Source organism: Contarinia nasturtii, unplaced genomic scaffold (genome assembly GCF_009176525.2).
Source record: "Contarinia nasturtii isolate CC-2019 unplaced genomic scaffold, AAFC_CNas_1.1 Cnas_scaffold_1101, whole genome shotgun sequence".
NCBI classification, from domain to species: domain Eukaryota; kingdom Metazoa; phylum Arthropoda; class Insecta; order Diptera; family Cecidomyiidae; genus Contarinia; species Contarinia nasturtii.
Window position 1 is genome coordinate 705,090 of NW_022198445.1, and position 17,411 is coordinate 722,500.

Consider the following 17,411-nt stretch of genomic DNA (forward strand, 5'->3'; position numbering starts at 1 on the left):
GGTGTTTTTATCCACTCTCTGGCAGCAGCAGCAGCAGCTTTCTTGAGAGAAGAAATTACAAAGAGAGCAGCAACATACACCAATCGCATGAGTCGACTTACAATACATCTATAAAATACTTACCAACCAGCCCCACACGAACTGTATCCGTTGCATGTTTATACAATTCCTATCACAAAATGTTGCTCGCTATTCGCCTGCTACGGTGGCGTTGACTTCTGCTGCTGCTGTTGCCACTCATATTGAACGCAGATTACAATTTTTTTTCGTTGATTTTCATTCTTTCACATCAAGCGATGTACCATCAAAAAGTATCAAAGTCAATAATCAAGACCAATAAATTAATTTATAAATGTAGATGGTATATTTATAGCATTTCGAATTTAATTTATGTATAAACAATAATAATTAACTTAAAACATCGACGATGACAACAACAACAATATCATGCAATTAAATGTTCACGCTTCTGTTTTGACATATAATGAGATTGAGAGGAATTTCTGTTCATGTTCCATCGCTGCTATTGTTACGTTTTCCATTCGGTTCCATTCTGTTCGGTTTGGTTCGATTATTAGGTTTCATTTTGTTAATGTTGATTTTCATTTTAATGTTATGTCATCGGTTCCAGAAAATTTCGTTAAGAATTGAGTTAATACTAATTGGAAGCTTTTGTTCATTTATATTATCAAAGCAAAATATGTTGGAAAAAAAGAAATTGAATAATATATTGTCGCTGGTTCTTCGATGCGATAAATCTGTCAAATGGTCGCATTGAAATACAAAAATAAATTCTGAATGCAGATGTTCTTATTTAAGAGCCAATGATATCACGTTTCAGTTCATTAAATGAATGGATTTATGTTCCCCGTGCCATGAATACTATGTGTGCCTTGGTGTTTGTTTATTTTATTTTATTTTTTTAAATTCCCCTTTGCTCCTCCAAAACCATATTCCTTCTACTGCGCCATACAAACACAATCACTTAAAGCGAACAATATTATGAATAAATAGTTAGAGAGGATAAATAAAGCACGGGATTGCGTTAGATAACCGAGGTATTGAATTTGATATTGGTGAAATGGTGTTCATAATCAGAGTGAATTGCTATTATTTTATTTAGTGTGCTTACTTAACCACATACACATCATACATAATGCAATTAATTTGGCCTGTTAAGAAAAAAAAATACGGGAAAAAATATGAAAAAAAAAAGAAATCGAAAAAAAGCGGTTAGTCACGTTATTCTATGGGCATTAGTAATTAGTATATATAAGCTCAGCTACATTTCAATCATATGGCACTATATTTTATTGTCCTTTAGATTGAAAAAGCAATTTTCTAGTAATGATACAATCAAAATGATCGGAAATAAAATGGAAATTGCACAATAATAATGAATTGAACATAACAATATGGATGCATATTATTTAGTAGGTACAAATTCCTTTTTTTCATTTTGTTTTTCTATGGTATGACGAACGGATGCAAAAAAAATATATGATGTAACAGTGTGCACATTCGGCGCTCGACCATGGAACTTATGTATGGATAAATATGCAATCGTTCTAGTCTGCCTTGTGTAATGCATCAATATTTGATTATTATGCAGTGCAAAACCGAATGGATGTACGGATGATTTGTTGCCATTCTCGTTCAAATGGATGAAAAACAGAAAAAAACTCTATGTGTGCTATTTTTATTTGATTGCCATCGTAAAGGTTTCAATTATAACAAATTTGACGGTTTTTTTCCGCATTCTCTCTCAACTTCTGTTCTTTTTTTAAATGAAAGTTTCAAATCGATTTTTTCATGTAAACCGTAAACATTTTATATAATTAAAACCCTTAGTACGACGGGGTGCGCATAATTTTATGTGTGAGTCTCTTTTTTTTTGCTTTCAAGGTGTGTATGAGCGTGTTTTTCTTTCTCAATTCTTGTCCGACTCATTCCAATGAAATTGCCAGCTAGAGAATGAAAAATGGTTTGCCTACTAAATCAATATGGTAAATTATTTGTAATTGAAAATGTTTACCACAAAACCGTTCGCGATTAGTGCTCGATTTAGAATTTTGATTTAATTGCGGCCGAAATCATGAACCATATTAATTTTTGAATAGATTTGAATTTGAACGGTTTAGCGGCTTTTTTGCATACTTAATTTATGACTATTTAAACTGAAACAACTGCATTTACATTAATTAAAATAATTGCATTGTATATTTTTGTTTTGATATAATCGAAAAAAGAGCACCAAAATAAATAATTATTTATATCAATAAAAATTATGATAATTTCATAAAACATATGCGTTGTCTATGGACTTAATTCATTTGAAACTTAACATGTAAAAACAAATAATAGTTTTTTTGTCGTCAATTTATCGATCCATAAATAAAAAGTTGTTTTTTTTTACAAACAAAAGAATCGTGTTTTAACAACATAAAAAGAGAGAGAGAGAAAAAAAGAGAAAAAAATAAAACAAATTTAGCATTGCTGATTGAATGCAATGATTGACACTTAAGAGGATTGCGAGCCGAAACTTTATAAGCACATGAATAAAGAATAATCGTAATAATAATCGAATTAGTTGCCAAATTTTGAATTGGTTATGTTAAAGCACACATTTTTCATGTGTATAGACATTATAATTACCAGTGGATATCTTCTTCGGCCAAACGATTCAAGATATTTTGAATGACATCGCTCGATGTGTTGTTGCCGCCCAAATCTAAAGAGAATAAACGATTCAAATGGCGACATTATTTAAAGAGAACGATAAAAATTAAATTTTGCATTAAACCTAAAGAATAAAAACTTTAAAATAAATAAAAAAAGGCCAAAATCAAAAGAATATAAAAAATCACCTGGTGTGTGAATGCGATCTTCAACGATTGTTTTGCGAATTGCATTTGAAATGGCGTCAGCATAAGTTTTGTGTCCTAAGTAGTACAACATGTCGACGGAAGCATTAAGCATAGCAATTGGATTGGCAATATTACGTCCCGCGATGGATGTTCCAGTGTTACGAGTTCCTGGCTCAAACACGGCATACTACCCCATAAAATAATAGACAATTCTATAACACAAATTCGTTTTTTTCTACTTCGCATAAAGCACTCTTACGTGATCTCCATAATTGGCACCAGATAGCAAACCAGCTCCGCCGATCAAACCACATATCACATTCGAAACAATTGTACCATACAAATTAGTCATGTTCATTACCTCAAATTGATGTGGATTCGATACAAGTTGCATGCAAGTGTTATCGATAATCATATCGTTGTGTTTAATATTTGGATAATCTTTGGCAACACGACGTGATGTCTCTAAGAACAAACCGTCAGAGATCTTCATGATATTCGCCTTATGAATGGTGGTCACCTTTGTGCGACCAGTACTTTTGGCTATGAACAATGTTAAACACGGCATTTAAAATAAATAAAGAAATAAATAAACAAATAAACAAAAGTGGTAAAACATTGTGAGCAGAAAGAAGTGGCACAAAAAAATCACCATATTCGAAAGCATATCTAGCAACACGCTCGGAATTTTCATCGGTAACTACTTTCATACTTTCAACGACACCTGGAACACTCTGAAAATGATATTCAAAAATTATTAGGGCTTTAAGAGCCGAATTCTCTTTTAGTTTGATCGAATCAATAGAGCAGTTGATAAATCTTACCTCGTGCTCCAACATAGCGTATTCTCCCTCGGTATTTTGACGAACAACAGCAATATTAACATTTTGATGACGGGCTGGCACCTCTGGATACGAACGGCATTCCAAAACATTTACATATAAATCCAATTCATTTCGAATGGCAACGTTACGCGAAATTGTGTCAACAGCTTCACTTTTTGTCTCAATATTTCCTGTGATCATCGAAAGCATATCAAATGTTTGAACTTTGGTTTTTCATCTGGTCATTTTAAAACTAATAATAAATGCAAACCTTTAATGGCAACACCGTTCCGTTTGATTGAAGTGATAGCATAATCAAGATCGTCATTGCCTTCGCTCGATGGATTAATGTCAATAATTTCAAAATCAACTGGTACTCCAATTTTGGCGAAAATTTCACGCACATGCAACATCAACTCCGGACCGATTCCACCTCCTGGCAACATAGACACTGCATGTCTTCCACCGAATTGAGCTTTTGGAATTTCATGCTAATTTAAACAGAAAATAAACACAAAATGTCATACACACACATGTTCTAATATTCTTAAATTTCAATGTCACATTTTGTGACGAATATTTTTACCTGGAATTTCTTTTGCAATGGTGATTTGGTGGTGATTTCACTATCAGCTGATGGTAATGTTGAATAATTCTGTGCGAAAAAAATGATTTTTTTTTCACTTGAATGTGATTAAATGAATACTTTGTTTTCAATGTTAAATGAACTATCATGTGGTGTGTGCTATATCCACACGCTTATGTAATGCGTCATATTCGATAAAATTAAATTATTCTAATGTTTTCGATCTTGTTACCTTTTTAAGGGCATTGGCAAGTGCCAAATTGGTTGGGCGAAGTAAACGTGAAGCCATTTTTCGTAAATAATTTAAAATAAAATATGTGGGCAATCCAATTCGAAGATTGCAATTCCGCCGTATGTATCCTTCGGTAGTTAGGAGAAAACTTATGACTATAAGAATCAACTGTCAAAATCCAGATGACAGTGAGGTTATGCGACATTTGACAAAAATACCATGAAGTTGGTTCGCTGTATATGATTCAAATTGGCGCAATTGAAAACAAAATTCATTTACTCCGAAAGGTAGGCAATTTGGCGCGTATCATATTTGTTTATTCGATAATAGAACTGTTTACGTAGTTAGAAATAAAATAGTAAATGTTTATTGGTACTTAATTATACAGCATGTGAAAATGGTAATAAAATGCAATCTAGTTTAGTTTTATTGAGCGTAGATAAATAATTGATAATAATTATGGCTGTCAATATACCTGCCACAACTACCTGTATGATGTTTTGAATATTAATGACTTACCTTGAACTTTTGTATGACTATATCACTATATAACGCACGGCCAAATTATACCAAACCACAAAATAAAGACCTTGTCCACATTTAATCATAACAAAAGTAAAAGTCCAAAGTTTGCAATCTTTTTCTTCCTATTGTTCATGAGTTAGTTCATCTTTTCATCGAAAATCAATAAAATAAAACGAAATTATATTTTGAATCGACATTCGACACCAATATTTATTTGTTTTTTTTTTTTTTTTTTTAATAACAGCGATTCATTCACACTCACGAAAAATTGTATTAAATAAAATTATTAGAAAAGAAGAAGAAGAAGAAAACGCATGTACAACTTATTCCAAAAGAGAATTACGATATTACCACTAAAATTACTTAGATAATTATCTATATGAAAAAAGACAACATAATAATAATAATAACATACGAAATGACTTGAATGCGTAAGGAGTACACTTTAGCCTTTCTTGAATTTCAGTAATAAAATACTTATTGTTAAAAAGATCAGCACCCATATGCCGGTCGAAATGAAACCGCTATAAACGGCCGGTTCGCTGATGGGCCAGCCGCGTTGAGTTATTGATCGTAAACATTCTGTTGACTTTGTCAACGGCAAGAAATATGCAAGATATTTTAAACCCGGATACATTCCTTCATTTGGCGACACGAAAACAATAGAAAAATCAAACGATTTAGAAAATAAAGAACACAAAGTATTCCTGAAGAGAGAGAAAAAAGTACCTTCGATTGGCCATATAATTCCGCACAGCATAACAATTGGTAAAAAGCTTCCCATTGCCATATAAGTTGCGGTACGTTCATTTTCACAGGCAGATGACACAACGAAACCTATTTTCAAAACGATTAAAAACATGATGAGACAGTTCCGTTCATAAAAATACCTTAATAGATTCGTGAAGTTGATAACACATACCGAAACACATGCCGCACAGTCCAGTTAATATAGTTAATAGAATCACCCACAAAATTTCACCTTCCAACGTTAAACCGAAAATAGAAAAGCTAAAAAGCAGAACGAATGTCGTTTGACCGGACATAATGACAAATTGTGTGACAACATGTGAAAATAACATTTCGATGCCGGTGATTCCAGAGACAAGGCAACGTTCCAGCATGCCTTCGTTGCGCTCGATCAACATAGCTCCCGAGGTTAAAGCCACCGACAAGAAGAAAATGATTGTCAAAATGACACCGGGTGCAGCGAAATCAGTGAAATTTGGCGTATCATTGCCATAAATTGGCTTATTGAATCTCACGGGAATTTTAGCAACCGATGGATTCACTTCACAATCCGTCAATACTTGATTGATAAAACTGAAAAAGCTTAACTGAATATCGCGGAACAATAACTGACCAATTTGCTGATCTGTAGTGAGATTAAAAAAAAAATGCATTGGTTTTTTTTCGCGCGAGAAATTTTTTCGGTTCTTACTTGACATGTCCATTCGAATTTCGATATCGGACGCTTCAATATCCCAATCGGCTACGTCTCGACCATCTTCTGTTCGTCTGATCAACGACTCCGAGTAGTTACTTTTGAAAATCATTGTAGCCCATGCCCGGCCACGTTGAACTTCATTATATGCCGCTTCGTCTGAATCATAAAGTTCCTACAACAAGAGAAAATGAGTCACAAACCAGTCATCATTTGCTGTAGTATTTTGTCTACTTACAATGACCATGTCTCGTTTTTTCAACGTGTTGAGGTAACGACAACTCAGTAATGTATAATTGCAACCTTCAATAACTGGACAGTCATCAAAACTCGAACCGTTTATTTCATGATTTGAAACCGCTAATTTTAAACCCTTTGGATCATGGCCGATAGCCAAACAGAATAAGATAATTTGCAAACATGGTAAACCGATAATGAAGAGCATCACACCAACATTGCGCCACATCCATAAGAAATTCTTCCAAATTAACGCTTTCATATGATGCGGTTTGAAGACTTTAACGTAATCGATAAGGGTGGCCGGTTGATCTTCAGACGGAGGTAATGGTGGTGTTAATTCAGCCACACTTTTTGGCAATGGTACAATCGATATCGAATGATCACCAAATTCACCGGAAATTTCATTTGGATCCTCTTCAGTTATATCTAATGCTGGATTCTGTATTAAAAAAAGAACGTGCATGTAAACAAGAGCTAATAATCAAAGTAAATGTAGCTAAATTTGCAAAACGAAACACTCACCGTCATCGCAGATGGCATTGAAACTTGATCAGAAATTTCCTGTGCAATTGACGACCGTCGTCGTTTACCTTTGTTTTGTATGATGGAAAGCTTCAAAAACACCTCTTCTAATGTATTACATTGGTATTTCATTTGAAGAGCATCTGGAGATTCTTCAGCTAAAAATTTACCGCCACGCATCAAACCAATCTGAAAAAACAACAATCAACGATTTCACAATGTCATCATAGTATGCGATCATATTTTTTTTTTCATAGAAATAAGGAAATATAATAAAATAGTAAAAATTTTGTCAAATCATACTTTCTTTGACATCATCATTATTATATCATCAATTGTGTGGTTTTTTTTTCTCGTGTCGATGAATAAGAGGGAAAAGTGAACTTACAATATGGGCTTGACGTGTTTCCTCGATGTAATGTGTTGTGATGATGACAGTTTTCTTGCTAGTATTCGTTATATCAACCAAGTGATCCCAAATACTTTGACGAATGATCGGATCAACGCCGACGGTCGGCTCATCCAAAATTAATAATTCAGGCTCTGCAATCAAAACATATAATATATTTTAATAGAGAAAAATGAATAAACAGAATGATAGAAATTCAACAATGACCAATTAGTTTCTTTCTTGGAAAATGAAATGACATGAATGTGACGTGGAAAGTAAAAGTATTATATCATACCATGTAAAAGTGCAGCTGCCAAGCTCATTCGACGCTGTTGACCGCCGCTCAAATTTTTTACGAATCTCGTTACATTCGGCAATTGCAACAGTCGAATGAGAAAATCAATTTTTTCATCAACCTCGGATGTTGTCATGCCAGCAATCCAACCAAAATATAATAATGTTTCACGTAATGTAAATTCACCGTACAAAGCCAATTCCTATATAATTTAAGTATGATTAACAAATTGCATCGAACATTCAAATCGTTTGCGGTAGAATATTTTATTACTTGAGGCATATAGCCGATGCGTGGTCCTGGCACGCCGCTTCCTCTTGAACCTGGTGTACCACCCAAAACCCAAATTTCACCAGAATTCAATCGTCTACGTCCGACTATACACGATAGGAGCGTCGTTTTACCACAACCCGATGCACCGAGAAGTCCATAACTGAGGGAACAAAAATCACACACATCATTGCATTCGTTTATAAACCATATATCATATAAATGTCATACAAAATTAGAGAGAAAAATAACATACATCGATCCTTTTGGCACAGTCATGTTTAATCCATCCAAAATGATGTTTGGATTGTTTTTTGGTCCGTAGCTTTTGTGAGCGCGTCTAACACAAACCGCCTGTTGCCGTCTGGTTGCTACAGTTGATGGTTGTGACATGAATTGTCGTCGCCGTGCGGCCAACTCTTGACTATGTGAAATTGCCGATGATGATGATGATGAAGATGATGGCGTTTCGTCAGCATTTATTGTTACTTCTCGTATTGCTGGCTTGCTTGGTTTTTCTGGTTTCATTTCATCAATTTTATCTGTTGCTTCTATCTGAACCATTTTAGTCACGTTATTTGTGTGATCCATTTTATTCAGTGGCGTTTCCATTTTATCTGGGATCTCTGATTTTTTTGCATCCATTTTCACCGACGTGATTCCATTCATTTCAGCTACTTCATTTTCTTTAGTCTCCATGTTTACCTATGATATTGATATAGAGAACAAACAAACAAACAGTGATTTATTGTTTACAATTCGGCGTGTCGAAAATTATAGCTTAAATCGAAAAAAAAAAACACGTAAAAATAGACGTATTTCCCCAACACACTGATTGATCTGTGCAGTGTTATTAAAACCATTTATTACGGAAAAGTTTTATTTTAATTAACTGAAAACAATAACGAGCGAAAAAAATCACCAAAATCAGCCAAGTGCACGATTTAAATTGCCCGTAAAGCGTGTGTCTTCAACATTGGAAGATAACAGGGGAAAAAATAACGAGCCGGACGTCTTTATTGAACCGAAGCAAACAATTTGAACAAAAAAAAGTATTAGATGATTTGTGTGTGTCGTGAGACGTGCGTCTGAGTGCCTGTATGAGACTTTGACAAATTGTTTATTTGGCATTGATTGCATGATGTGTCATTTGAAAAAAAAAAACACTATTTCCATGTTGATGGTATTTCCTTTCAAAGAGTGAGCACAGACACACACAGAGAAACAACAACCAATTTTCATATTAAACCGTTTAATCGCTTGCGCCATCATATAGCCAATTGTTGTTGATCTCATCTGCAAATTGAAAATTATACGCAAACTCATCATGATCGCCACAAACGGCCACAAATCACTTGTTATAAAGTGATTAAGTGAACAATGCATATGTTTGGCGCTCACTTGACCGGTGATAAAAGTTCAATTACAAATATTATAAGTGAATTGCATCAAAACACAGAAAAAACGAACGTAATTGTAGAATGCCGTCTGCGATCGGTTTTACGACTCATAACACTGGATAGAACGTTATTCAAGCATCAATGATGCTAAAACATCAAAATTCAAACCAGTTCCATTTCACACAAAAAAAGCCAGTTTTGGAGTGTATTTTGTGCACTTTGTGTCATAAATTTTTTATTTTTTTCCCTCTCATTTATGCTTAACTCGCAATAAAACTCGTCAATTCATTTGCTTTACTTAGAATGCGAAAATCATAATGATTTGACATTACTTCTTATTGCACTGTATATACATATATTCACGTTGTAGTTAGCACATTTTGTATGCACAACAAATGATGCGCATAATGATTACACACGGAGATGATGTTGAAAATATTAATGGGCCGATCTTATAAATAGAATTCCGCAATAAAACTGGCTTCACGGCAAATCACTTACACAAAAAGAGAATTTGCTCGTCGATGTTTATTGATCGAACGATAAACGTAAACTGCTTCGACCACTCAGGCCAATGTATAAAAGAGCGAAAGAAGAAAAAAAAATGACACAAAGAAGTTACCAGGCGATACAAATCGGTTTGCGTAAACATTGATAAACTTTTTCAATGCTGACCATCGCATACAATAATAATATTCACAACACACAATTACACAGGAAGTTTATGGAGAATCTGATCTGTTTTATGTGAACGTTCTCTAATGCGCAATTCCATTCATTTAGACAAGAAAACAAAAAGAAACATTCACACAGATGAATTGTCATCTGGCTTAGTTATTATAATATGTTAAGCAAATCAACGTCTCAACAAGCCGCAAAACCTTGAATTAATTCCGAATGACGACAACGCGGTATTTTAAAAATAACAACATGAAGAGAAGAGAGAGAAAAAAAGTCAAATGTCTCATGAACTCTCTGTCAGCAACCAAAACGGTTTTAATTTTTCAATATAAGTTTCGTGTGTGTGGCGTGGCGTGTAAACTAAACTAATGACTTTGTATCACTGATAAAACCAAATATAGTCAATTAATACCTTTTTTTAACTTGAAATTTCGAATTGTGACTCCGCTATTGATGAGGACAAACAAAAACTTTGTGCTATTTATGAAATGAACTAGTGAGTTTGCTGACCTTCTTCAGATTGTGTATTTTAAATCTTGTCAAAGAAAATTGATGCTCTTGCATGCACTGGGAGTTTTTGATATTTTAGTCTCTGGTTTGTGTATTAGTACGTATTTGACTATTGCATTGATATTGACAAATTATTATACGTAAGTATTCATTGTACAAACACATGTGTGATCTTACTGACTAGATACGAAATTATAGCATGCACAAGCTCACCACTCTCATCCGTAAATGGAATTTAGCCGAGGAAAAAAACCCAATGTGTTAAATAATAGTAATAATGTTACAAAAACAAGTTTATATTGTGACACAGACTAAGGCACGAACAAGATAAATCTTGTTGTACACCAACATCCATATAGTTATTCTGCCTTGTTATTACACACTCATTCTCTTCTTTTTGCCTGTCTTGTTCTCGTTCCTCTTCTTTCGATCTCTCTGTCTCTCTTTTATCTATCTCACATTCGAACATTCGATCGCGTAATCAATATGTCGATTGACATTTTGCGATTCACTGCATGGAAACATTGCGGAAAAAGACTTGGCGACTTGGTTTTAATGATTGCCTCAGTCTGCTTCAATTACAATTTTGTGTGTGCGTATTTTGTTTTTCTTCAATCCAACCATCTAAGTTGAATAAAGTGTTATGTGCAACAGACAAAAATGTTAAACTATTTGTCAATACATACAGCTTGCCGTATATTGATCAATAAATAAGCAAACAAGTTTGTATCGAAAAAAAAACCGGTCATCCTTTGAACGAATTATTTGGTACCTGGTTATTATTGCTCTTTTATTCGTTCTCTCAATTTTATATCCGTCGCACGGATTTATTGGTTGTCAACAATAATTTGGTGCATACATTTTCTATGCACTGATTTTTGTCGTCACGACAAGTAATCATTTCTCAAAGTCGGTGCATTTGTAATTCGTTACATAAACGTTACAACACTTAACACACACTCACACATCTTTTGATAGTTATTTTTTTTTTACCTCTTTTTTACAGTCGGTTTTTTAATGACACTTTCTTGGTAACTTATTAAAGAGAAGAAAGAGAAAAAACTGATTTGACATTGACCGATGTATTACGTTGTATACCCAAGGGACTGCGACACTGGTTTTCTCTCTTAATTAATTTGATGTGAGGAGCGATTCAAGAGGAGCGACTCAATTGAATGAATGCAAGAAATAAATGGTTGAAATGGGACAATTTTCATTAATAAATGTGTGTGTGTGTTATCTTGAACTTGTCGATGGTTCATTCTGTTCTGATAAATGACCGGAAAGCACATATGTAAGCAGCCGTGAAATGGTAAATATATAAATGATTGCACCAACACCATTCCACGTCAATAATTACGCGCACATTGAACTTCAGGTCTTATTGTCGAAGTGGATGTTGTTAATGACTTGATGTCTCTCTCTTCTCAACTCTCTTTGATACTTTCAATTCATCATAGGTCATAAATTAAGTGGTACTTTGAGTGTCCACATGTCATTTCGTTTGACTCTGGAATTTATAACAAGATGGAATAACACCCTTGCATAAATTCTGTTTACCTGCGTTCATCGAAAGTCATCCGATTCCTTATAAACGGATCGGCGTTGATGTGTTGTGATTTATTTTCGTCTCACTTACATGCGTCACTAAAAATGAACTTTGAATCAACATTTAGCTAACGTTGTGAGAGAATTACGTTTAATGGACATTCGTTAGCGCATTGGGTTTTCCCATGAGTTCCGGCCTTTTTTATGAGTATTAAAATATTTCGTTACTTTATATGCCTCCGGGATTGAATATATATATATATACTCGTAGAATTGTTTGCATTTCATCGAAAAAATCTTTTGCCATGGGTGGTTCCCTTCAATTCGTGCATTGGCACAATTATTTACTCATTGTTATTTGATATCAATTTTACCATCCAGAGGTCATTAAAAATATTTGGAGTATTCTCTATAAATCCAATTTCAATATGTTTCGGATAATTGTTATACGATATGATGTTTAATAATCGGTTGTACGTCTATCGGCATTCGAATCAGATAAAATGACTTCATTGATTTTATCCTTTACATAAATAAAGGTGAATCAACGAAAATAACAGTACACACACACAGAAAGAGAGAGAGAGAGAAAATTAATCACGAGAATAGAATTTGAAACAATGAAATTGATAATTTACGACGAAATGGCCTATTCTCTGCCTAATCTTCGGAAGGTCGTTGAGGTGTTTGGTTGTATCAAATTAAAATGAAATTAAATACACAAAAAAAGAGTAAAGAATACACAGCGATTGTAATGTTAATTCATATACGGTGCGAATGAGTTGTTGTTTGATGACAAATGTTTCTTCTTTTATTGAATAAATATTTATTTGTTTTGCATAATTTGCTGGAATTGTTTATCTTTTTCTTCATAATTTTTGCTGTGTGTCATTTTTGTTGTTCATTTGAGTTGTTGTTTTTGTCGGCATTTAAGTTTCGTTGTTTTCAACCGACCACTTCCCGATAAAATATAATTATGACCTTAGCTGATTTTGCTGATTCTGCACATTAAAAGCGGAAAGAACTTGACGGAGTTCAAAATTGATGCAAATTCCGATTGTAACGTACAATTTATTTGTGTGAATTTATATTTAAAACAACAACAACGCAAAAATGAATGATGCATTTCCTATTCGAAAATTCGAATTTTGCGTTTTGGCATGTACACTGACTTCGACATTTGATATTTCAATTGATTCGATGATGCGGCAAACTTGATATGAAATCATTACATACAAAATGAACGTATCATTTATAAATAAAATTTACCGATTTTACTGAAATGATGTCGAAAATGGATACATTTGCATATTGTCTGTTGTTAATGTTAAATATTGAAATGCACGAATGTTTAAAATTTCATCGATATCAAAATCATATCGATATATAAAACCAATATCATTGAATTATATGTAACAGGCGTTCTTTCATCGTTGGCATTGGGCAAAAATTGTAACGAGAACTACAACTAGATTAAATTCTCGAAATATCTAGGCCACATCAATGACACATGATTGATTACTCACTCACTAATTCAATTATCTGTTGCTTAATTGAAACAAAGCACTCTATCGATTGTTATGAAAATCGATTGAAAATTTTGGCATGCACAATTCATGATTGTTGGCGCTGTTTTGTTGGTGCAATGTTTATTTTTGTATCTATTTAAACGCTCCAGTCAAGTCACAATAATACTAATTGATCTACGAACAAATCAGCATTGAAAATAATTCGAAGAAAACTTGGTATTCGCTTTCGTTTTAGGCATGCAAATTTTTTCTTTCTCTCCCTCTCTCTCTATCGTGTGCACTTGTTGATTTTATGGAAATTGTAAACGATAATTACCCCCGATTAATTATTCTCATCTCAATTAGGCTGGTCAAACCTCATTATAGACAGCTTTCCAATAAAAATTCGCGAAAAAATGCATCATAACTTTTAATTTTCATTTTTAAGGTCTTTTCAAATGGGTTAAAATTCCGATAATGGAAAATGCCATAATTTATTATCCAAATTTGCATATATTACAAGTGCACACAACCGACGAACAAATTTGTATGAACGATTGAAAAAAGGTGATCGATAAATTTATTTGCAAACAAAAAAAAAGTTTAATTGCATTAGACCAACGGGCAGTTTATCGTGTTTGAGGTTGCCATTTCGAATGGATCCAAGGAGCATTTAGCTATTTTACGAATAAATAACAACGAATTGATATTGTTGTTAATTGAAATTTGTGCATAAAAACTGAATGAATTTGGAAAATCAATAAACCACCAAAACAATTTTCGCTGTACCGACTGCCGAACATGGAGGTTTTTCAAACCACTCGATTTTCCCAATTTCATGTAGATGTTAATGAAAATAAGTTTTCAATTGAGTTGCATGTAAACGAATGGAGCAGTAACCACTCAACCAATGTAGATTTATATGATACATGAGTTTATTGTGCTCGTATCAATAAATTTTGAATTTTATCTCTGGCCGATGTATTTTTTTTTGTTCGTCTTTGTTCAAACGATGGATGGATAAATGTATGAATATATTGACCTAGACATGAAAAACGAACAAAATAAAATGAAACCTTTTTTCTTGACCGTTTTCATCAGTTCGTTTACATTTTACACACACACACATGGTGAAATATAGATAAATCCGATTGAAATATTTGCAGATATGATACAGGCATGAAGAAATGTTTTGCTTCAATACAATATTATTTTTTTGTTGCTTTTGGAATGAGAAGGTAAATCATCATTGGTTTATGAAAATTTAACCAAAAATATGCAAAGAAAAAGCATTAAACTGGTCTTTTTATGTTGCGAGACAGAAAGAAACATGGTGACGGTGACCTTCCACTGAATTTAAGCCGAATTTTGCCACAATATTGCAATATGGAAAATGGTAAAGAGGGAGAGATAAAAAGACCATTCGAATGGAATTTGATCACGAATTCATATGTGTACACAAGCATACCATTTTATTGCATTGCCATTCGGTTCGTTTCTTGTAGTACTCGAAATATCAATCGAAATTTTTTAAATTACTCAATAGTTCTGTTGATGTTGATGTGTGCCTAATAAAATTGAGTTAAGTTTGGCCTACAAGAAGATTACACCTATATTATTGCCAAATGGATTGTCTGTTTGCAAAAACATTCATTTTGTTGTTGCTTTCTGGCTGTAAATTCAACATTGAAATGTTGATTATTGATTTTGCACACAATTTGCGCATGTATCACATAGACATTTCCGTCCGATGATTAAACCATGTTGCGATCTCTGATTTATATCTTTTCAATTTAAAAGTGGCATGCATCCAAGCACACTATACAGCGTCATACTTCGTTGCAAATTCCAAATGATATTCACAAGATCAATTTGATGACCGCCTTTTGATGCAAGGTGTCGGAAAGACCTTTTAGTCCAAAACATAAAAATAAAGTTGTTTCCATAAATATTCAAGTTTTTCATTGTTATGATAGACACACATGCTGTGTGGTTTAAAAAAAAAATATTTAATGGACTTCAAGTACGTATGGTGTGGTTTTCAAGATGTCTTGATTCACTTCATAAAAGTCCAGTTTTATTTGCATGCAAACTAAGACGCATTTCCTTCAACAATTCGAACGCACAAACACAATCGAAATGAAAATAAAAATGTGAAAAACCATAGAATAGTCGTGCATATGCATGTCGAGTATTTTAAGAATTGTTTACTTAAGTAGCTTGTTTGTATTGTTTGGCAAAGTGGTTTTCGGTTTAACTTACTTCAATTAAAACACTTGTTGCTCTGTTACTATTTTGTTGGTGCACTATGTTATTGTATGAGTGTGTATGTGATTTTTTTTATTCACGCGTATTTTTCCAGATTCCAAATCGTTGATGTTATATTATTGTTCAACGTTGTGCACGGTTGCATTTACTTTGGTACTGAACTGCATACACACCGATTGTGAAACACTCGCCTATAAAAAAAAATTATACACACCAAATATAAGCTATTTCAAAGTCACTTGGTGCACCTTACTTCTTTTTTTTTATATGTTAAGTTTTCGTTCACTGAATTTGCTGGTGAATCATTTGCTGGCTGAGAAAAGATGCAGCAAAGCATTCAATATTCACGTTGGAACAAGAAAAAAAAAATTCGGTTACTGAATTGATTACGATGCAAAAAAAAAAAAACAATGAGCTGTGGCGCGTTTATATGCCTGATACGAAAGAAAATGGAAGATTCAACAATTTTACAAGTCGACAACGGCGTAAAGCTTCGACGAAGAGATAAACAATACAATCTATTTATGGGAATGATATTATATTAATTTTCCTTTTTTTTGCATAATCTTTCTGCACGCTCGAACACAACTATCGTTATACTATCGATCGAAAATGGGTGCACCATAAAATTGAGTATAACATGATACGATGAAAGATTCACTTTCGTTGATAAATAACGAATGATGTAATTTGAATTGATACTTTTTTTGGTGTCGTCTTTTTGATTCAATCACTAAAAACTCCAAATCTATTCACTCTCGATTTCGTTATATGGCAAATTATAAGATGAGGTCGAAAACACAAAAATGACTACGAATTTCGTTATTTGATATTCCACTAAATTCGTTTAGTTTAACATACCGTCTGTTATTTTATCCAAATGCAAATCGTTAACGTAACGTTTAAATTCAAACGATCAATAAAATCTATCTGATGCTATACATGCATTTCGGTACGCGACTGAAACGTTACACTACTGTGTGAAGACTGTCGATGCCTCCTACAAACTAAATGATATTAAAGTGCAAAGATTCCCTTCGCACGCTTGAAAATTTACGAAAACAAAAAAAATGCCTATACTGGATATGCGGTGACGACGGTATATCTCTCTGTGTGTATGGCTTGTTATAGAATGAAACAAATAAAAGTAAGCGTGTTTATGTTCGTGCCATATACAAATTACACACATAAGCAAATGAACAGCAAAAGACCAAAACAAATTGATTTTATTGCATAAAATCATAAGTGTGCGATCACAAAAGAATCGACGATTGAAGTATGACCAAGGTGTATAATTGTG

At 33.5% G+C, this 17,411-nt stretch overlaps 2 protein-coding genes across 11 annotated transcripts; both read right to left on the bottom strand.

The window, feature by feature from the left end:
- Window positions 1-703: 703 nt before the first annotated feature.
- LOC116344643 (isocitrate dehydrogenase [NAD] subunit gamma, mitochondrial) lies at window positions 704-4,682 on the bottom strand. 4 transcript variants are annotated; one of them, XM_031773281.1, is made up of 9 exons: window positions 4,510-4,682; window positions 4,278-4,346; window positions 3,963-4,182; window positions 3,692-3,882; window positions 3,520-3,601; window positions 3,127-3,410; window positions 2,868-3,054; window positions 2,656-2,731; window positions 704-1,172 (listed from the first exon to the last, which is right to left on the bottom strand). In XM_031773281.1, exons 1-9 carry the CDS (start codon window positions 4,564-4,566, stop codon window positions 1,163-1,165), a joined length of 1,176 nt encoding a protein of 391 aa, XP_031629141.1. In that variant the 5' UTR covers window positions 4,567-4,682; the 3' UTR covers window positions 704-1,162. The 4 variants fall into 4 exon arrangements, with proteins under 4 accessions (XP_031629141.1, XP_031629137.1, XP_031629139.1 ...); XM_031773277.1 differs by lacking the exon at window positions 704-1,172 and adding an exon at window positions 1,179-1,967; XM_031773279.1 differs by lacking the exon at window positions 704-1,172 and adding an exon at window positions 1,888-2,339.
- A 592-nt stretch (window positions 4,683-5,274) lies between these two features.
- LOC116344639 (ABC transporter G family member 23) lies at window positions 5,275-17,135 on the bottom strand. Of its 7 annotated transcripts, XM_031773269.1 has the most exons (13): window positions 16,973-17,133; window positions 16,365-16,424; window positions 16,106-16,302; window positions 8,453-8,901; window positions 8,200-8,359; window positions 7,927-8,128; window positions 7,629-7,783; window positions 7,241-7,429; window positions 6,717-7,157; window positions 6,476-6,653; window positions 5,957-6,409; window positions 5,764-5,871; window positions 5,276-5,673 (listed from the first exon to the last, which is right to left on the bottom strand). In XM_031773269.1, exons 4-13 carry the CDS (start codon window positions 8,893-8,895, stop codon window positions 5,480-5,482), a joined length of 2,523 nt encoding a protein of 840 aa, XP_031629129.1. In that variant the 5' UTR covers window positions 8,896-8,901; window positions 16,106-16,302; window positions 16,365-16,424; window positions 16,973-17,133; the 3' UTR covers window positions 5,276-5,479. The 7 variants fall into 7 exon arrangements, with proteins under 7 accessions (XP_031629127.1, XP_031629129.1, XP_031629128.1 ...); XM_031773268.1 differs by lacking the exon at window positions 16,365-16,424; XM_031773267.1 differs by lacking the exons at window positions 16,106-16,302; window positions 16,365-16,424; window positions 16,973-17,133 and adding an exon at window positions 10,219-10,263 and having other exon boundaries at window positions 5,275-5,673.
- Window positions 17,136-17,411: the final 276 nt, after the last annotated feature.

Excerpts from the sequence above, each read along its gene's own strand:
- LOC116344643 (XM_031773277.1), bottom strand. The coding sequence starts at position 4,566 with ATGGCTTCACGTTTACTTCGCCCAACCAATTTGGCACTTGCCAATGCC. Across the intron at positions 3,883-3,962 it reads GAACGGTGTTGCCATTAAAG|GAAATATTGAGACAAAAAGT; the intron begins GTTTGCATTTAT and ends CGATGATCACAG. Across the intron at positions 3,602-3,691 it reads ACGCTATGTTGGAGCACGAG|AGTGTTCCAGGTGTCGTTGA; the intron begins GTAAGATTTATC and ends TATCATTTTCAG.
- LOC116344639 (XM_031773267.1), bottom strand. The coding sequence starts at position 10,248 with ATGTTTACGCAAACCGATTTGTATCGCCTG. Across the intron at positions 7,784-7,926 it reads GGCAGCTGCACTTTTACATG|AGCCTGAATTATTAATTTTG; the intron begins GTATGATATAAT and ends TTTTGATTGCAG. Across the intron at positions 7,158-7,240 it reads CAATGCCATCTGCGATGACG|AATCCAGCATTAGATATAAC; the intron begins GTGAGTGTTTCG and ends TTTTTAATACAG.